This window comes from Nestor notabilis, unplaced genomic scaffold, assembly GCF_000696875.1.
Source record: "Nestor notabilis isolate BGI_N333 unplaced genomic scaffold, ASM69687v1 scaffold14241, whole genome shotgun sequence".
Lineage (NCBI taxonomy): Eukaryota > Metazoa > Chordata > Aves > Psittaciformes > Psittacidae > Nestor > Nestor notabilis.
In genome coordinates this window covers 9,324-11,254 of record NW_009915253.1, presented here as the reverse complement: position 1 = coordinate 11,254, position 1,931 = coordinate 9,324, and the positions used below count along the sequence as shown (strand labels likewise).

The window sequence follows — 1,931 nt, the reverse complement described above, 5'->3', positions numbered from 1 at the left end:
AGTAAGTCAGCACCAAATTTATGCAAGAGTTGACATATGTCTACATTTCCTCTGGCTGCAGCAAGGTGAAGGCCAGTTCGGCCTCGGCTGTCACGAATATTGGGATCGAAACCGCTCTCTAGCAGTCGTTTGGAATAGTTAAAATCTCCATCAATGCAAGCCTGCAGCAGTGGCACATTTGTCTGGGAAGAGTCGTTCACAAACACGTAGGACATCGTTCTGATTCTCTCTGGAGTAGGTGACTAACCTGCAAATAAAGTGGGAAGAAATTATGATGAAACCAGGCAAATAAACACAGTTTGGTAGAGTGCTCAGGTTTTCCAAATGAGAATGCAAACCAGCTCATAAACCAACTCTGAAATCTTCCTGTTGTACATACTAACTGTGTGCGCTGCATTCCCTGCTGGTAATACGAAAAGAGCTCCTTTCAGTCTTACACCTCTGGAAACAGCAGTAAAGCTTCGTTAGTACAGAAAATGGGTAAGAACAATGTCACAAATGCAAGACAAGCCATTAGCTTTCACCCAGTAAGAGATCACATGCACTAGTATTGGTACTAAAGGGCAAAACACTGGAGATCAGAACTGAAAGGAAGAACCATGTTTCATAAATTGGGAAACTGTATGCAATCCAGTCAACAGATACAGTGACGCTAACTACAATTCTTACCCACTACTCCAGCATGACTTCTACCATTTGAATTTGAACTTGATGTACAAAGTACAGTCAGTTGCTGAAAATGCTTGATTACTATAAATACTAATTCCTTCATTCTGCAAATGTATTTTTCAATACTCTTTGCAGAACATTATTTTTATAGTGCTGTAGATATAATCTACTGAACAAACAAGAATAGCAACATTGACCATAGAAAACTGAGTGTATTATGTGAAACTACCAACCTGAAAGTGAAAACTGGAAGTGGGTACAAGAAGGACAATGGTAAAATCAAGTACAAAGCTACTGTGGGTTCAACTAGAACCTCAATATGAGGAAGTGCAGTTTCTCTGGCTTAATATTAAATAAAGGATTAAGTCCTTTTCTGTATAAGGACCTAAAAAGGAAGATAAATGTTGTGTCACCATGGATTTCTTGAAATAGAGTACTTAATGAACTGTGATCTAAATTTTGCAGAAGAATATTTAAGGATGAGTCAAATAATGAGGTTATGATGACACTGTGTGCTTATGGGACACAGAAAAGATGACTTAAAAACAATAAGGAAAAAAGGGAATACCTATGCAAAAGGACAGTAAAATATGCATGAGGCAATGCTAAGCAATGCAAACAGCTAGGAGACTGGATAGCAAAGCTTTGCACTGCCTCAGAGAGGAGGCAGAACAGAGAAAAAAAATCGTATCGACCAGTAGAAATCCTTAGAAGAAATCTCAATACAGACATGACACAGTTCAAGTGACAGGAAGGAAAAGTGATTTTACTAGATAAACTTTGAATGGAAACTGAACTGAAATTTCACTTGAAACAGTGTATTTCACTTGCCCCGGGGTTTGTATTTTGGGCTCATGATGTAGCAGTGTTCTGTATAGCTATCTGAACCTCTTGTTAAGTCTGCTATACAGAGATTTACATTTTCTCATCTATATAAGGTATCCTTCCACTCCAGTGCACTCATTCAGCCAGGAGAACGGAAACATGGCCTGTAGCCAAAGAACTAGATTTAAAACCTCTCCTTTTTTTGAGAGTTTATAATGTCTGTATTTTACAGCTTTTACCCCATGCTTTAGATCAAATTCAAGATCGAAGTACCTACAAAAGTAATTTCAAAATGTTTACATGCTGGTCTGATTAACAGCTGTAGCATCTGGGGCTGTTGAGGTTAATAAGTCATATTTAAACTTCACTATTGTATTTCCTATCTGGACAAATTCTACCACATGTATCAACACTGTCTAGCTTCCCAGTGCAGGAAT

At 38.2% G+C, this 1,931-nt stretch overlaps 1 protein-coding gene across 1 annotated transcript in view; it reads right to left on the bottom strand.

Annotated features, from left to right (window-relative positions):
- ANKRD46 (ankyrin repeat domain 46) overlaps positions 1–215 on the bottom strand; it is a 7,003-nt gene extending 6,788 nt beyond the window's left edge. The window contains 1 exon segment of the mRNA XM_010024054.1: positions 1–215. This exon segment is cut by the window's left edge and continues 1 nt beyond it. Within this exon segment, the coding sequence (XP_010022356.1) occupies positions 1–215 (215 nt within the window).
- Between the last annotated feature and the right edge of the window lie 1,716 nt (positions 216–1,931).